The 3239-nt window shown below is 40.0% G+C and overlaps 1 protein-coding gene across 1 annotated transcript in view; it reads right to left on the bottom strand.

Annotated features, from left to right (window-relative positions):
• Positions 1 to 1322: 1322 nt before the first annotated feature.
• Positions 1323 to 3239, bottom strand: part of LOC121590834 (acyl-coenzyme A thioesterase 9, mitochondrial-like) — a 2452-nt gene continuing 535 nt past the window's right edge. Inside the window, 1 exon segment of the mRNA XM_041910875.1 lies at positions 1323 to 1470. Within this exon segment, the coding sequence (XP_041766809.1) occupies positions 1323 to 1470 (148 nt within the window).

Below are 3239 nucleotides of genomic sequence, written 5' to 3'. Positions count from 1 at the left end.
CGTGATAATTTGTACAAATCACTACTCAACTTTGCTCCTCTGAACGGCAACGAAAAGCAATATATAAAGGAGGGGCTCCAAGTTTTCGGGTCAAATTCAATCATATCTTGTACCACTGTTCCAGACTGTAAGAAATGTTTAGCGCATTCATCTGTAACGAATGCTACTATGTTAGATTCCGATTTTCTTCCATGTGTACCCTTCGTCTGCGTCGTGGATCGTCATCAGATCCGCTTTGTGAGATGGCATTTGTGATGCATTCGTCTGTAAACAAATTATTTCATACCATTGGAAAATATCGATTGTTCCGTATTTTTTCATACATATTTATTCATTCAACCACAACTCATGCATACTAGGCCAAAAGAACTCACGATAAAAATAGAGCATGGATTATTGTGTTTGATGATGGGGGATGGTTAGTATTTTTGAGGATGTTTCTTTTTTTTTTTAAATAATTTTACCAGGTTCACTCCTTAACCATGGTGGATGAGAACAAGATGACAATCACATGATGCGTATCATAGTCCCATCATTTGCAATGAACCGGAAGAAATGGTCACAACAATGCGAACAATAGCATATCTTGGCTAATGGATATTCTTCGATTACCAAACCACATTACCGTTTAGACGGTGCGTGTGGGGGGAAATGGGAACATTACATTTAATTTTAATTCTAGATAAAAAATGTAGGAGCAACTTGCATAGATGTTTTTTATAACATCATGGTTAAATAAGTATACTTAATGACTAAAAAATTTAAAATCTACATACTAAAAACTTGATATCCTTATTTTGTTAATCGACATTTTTCGTAGAGTTCCCAAAAAAACCTTACCAAATAACATCTTTTCTTCTTCTTTGGCTCAACAACCGATGCCGGTCAAGGCCTGCAGCCAACCCACTTGTGGGGTTGGCTTTCAGTGACTTATTGATTTCCCCCATAGTAGGATAGTCATCCTACGTATGGCGGCACGGTCTTTGGGGCTTGAACCCATGACGGGCATGTTGTTAAGTCGTACGAGTTGACGACTGTACCGGAGACCAAATAACCAGTGCATGTTAATTTAGTGTGTCTAAACAATAAGCAATTGCAATTGGAGGGGGGGGGGTATGAGAAGATTAATCTGTTTTAATTCAATGCTTATAGATTTATAATTCAACATAGGAAAGTTGTAGTAAAAATCCACTTCTAACAAAAAAGCGAACAAACTTTGTAAACAACTCATCCAATTCACTTATTCAGTCAGCACATCGATACAGCACTGATTTGTTTATCTAAATTCGTAAAAGTTTACCTATCCATGCAAACGATCAATTTTAGTTGAATGAAGCATTTTGCAAAGTTAACCCCACGATCGCTTCCAGCGTTAAACATTTCATCTGAATCGACAAAACCATTAGAATTGGCTGAGACAATAGTATGGGATTGATCGTGTTTGAAGCGGAAGAGATCCCGTTTTGGCTATGCAACTGTCGAATGTCAACGCATCGATGCAATCAGTTGCGGACGAGATGCTACCCGCACAGCTACCTTTCGGGAGTAAATATTTTACAAGCCTTACATCATGTCGGTCGCACGTATGCAAGTATTACCGTGTACAGTAAATTGCATTCATTTCTCGCGTACGCTGGGGCCGGTTTTGCGACATCAAGGTACGTTTTTCTGTTCTGCCAGTCGGAGCAGTTACGGGCATTACCGTTCGATCAACCGTGAGCTCGTTCACCGGTGTGTGCGTGTGTCATTGCATTTACAGCTAACCGGTGGTAAACTTTAAATAAACAATCTTTCTACCTCGCAGATTAATTACACCAGGCGCAATCGATCAGCCAAAATGCAAACAGCGTTTCAACAGCGTTGGTAAATAGAGGAAAATGCGCTCTAATGTTAGTTTTGTGACTGGGAAGCCGTTAAATATTTGGTACTTGGAATGGCTGGTAATGCATGTACAACGAAAACAAACAAAAAATGAAACCATTGCATAACTTAGTTTTGGTTCACGCCGGAATACAGCGTGGGGATTTTGTAGCGTAACCTGTATCATGGTAAATTTTATGGTGCATGTTTTCCGCTAGCTGATAATACTACCCGTTTGCGCCTCAGTTAAATACAATTTATGCAAAACAAGACAAAAAAAAGCACAGCGGAAAGGGGGCGTATTTGAGACAAAAAAAACAACAAACAAACAAACATATGAAAACACGAACATGTTCGTGCGTGCAGAGAATAAATTCCCCTTCTCTTCGTTGCATTTGGAAACATTGCAGTGACCCTCTTTTTTAAGAATTGGTGTTGAGTGACGAGCAAAACTATCTTTTGTGAGCGATAGCTACTAGCTGTGCGAAAGAAAATCGTCACATTGACCGGGAGCTTGCAAATTAAGAGACTCATTACTTCATTCCTATGCTCCAGATTTTTAAGCTATTCGTTTAATTAATATTATACCCTAAACGCGCATTTCCACTCCTCTACTACATCTAGTAATAGTACATCTAGTAATTATCAAAATGCTTTTTCGAACAAGTAATGCCATTTCAGGCAATTTCACACAAGAAAAGAGCAGTTATGGAATGACGGCTTCAAAACGAAAACTTTAAATGTAATTTTTTCCTTTGGAGCGTTAGCTCAATACAGCAGTTTTTTATTCTTCCTCTTGCCGCTGTAGTGTACTGGCAGTCCTTCGGTCTCGCAGAAATAAATTTATCTGTGCCACACGGGTTACTAGTAAAAAAGTTTAATATAATGTGGGACGTGCTAGGGTGTGCGTGAGTGCAAGCACCAGACCGAACTCTTGGCGGCGTGAAAAGAAAATGATGTGTAATTTTTATATCTATATCGTGTTGAAACGGGGCCGTTTTGGAATTGCATCGTTGCGGAACTCTGCTGACGATGTCCCCGAAGTCCCAGTTTTGACACCGGTGACGGGAAGTATGTTCTTCATCACGGATGTGTTGGTGGTGTGTGTTTGTGTAGAGTGATGGGATGCACGAGGGGACGGCTTTGGATAATGGAACTTTACGAGCTTTTGCCAGTGCTTACAACCGTTCACGCTCGTAACACGTACATACGTGTGAAAAAGCAGTGAAAAATGATGATTACCGCTGGTGGCACGGTTCTGTAAACTCGACCATTTTAAGCGCCAAGTGTAATGGGGTAGCGCGTGGTAGGCGAGTTTGTTCTTTTATTGCAATGTGCATACGACATGCAACGGTTGGTATTTGGTTGCAAAGAAAGAA

This window comes from Anopheles merus, chromosome 2R, assembly GCF_017562075.2.
Source record: "Anopheles merus strain MAF chromosome 2R, AmerM5.1, whole genome shotgun sequence".
Taxonomy (NCBI): Eukaryota; Metazoa; Arthropoda; class Insecta; order Diptera; family Culicidae; genus Anopheles; species Anopheles merus.
Note: the sequence above shows the minus strand (reverse complement) of the source record. Positions and strands in the feature narration are given on the sequence as shown.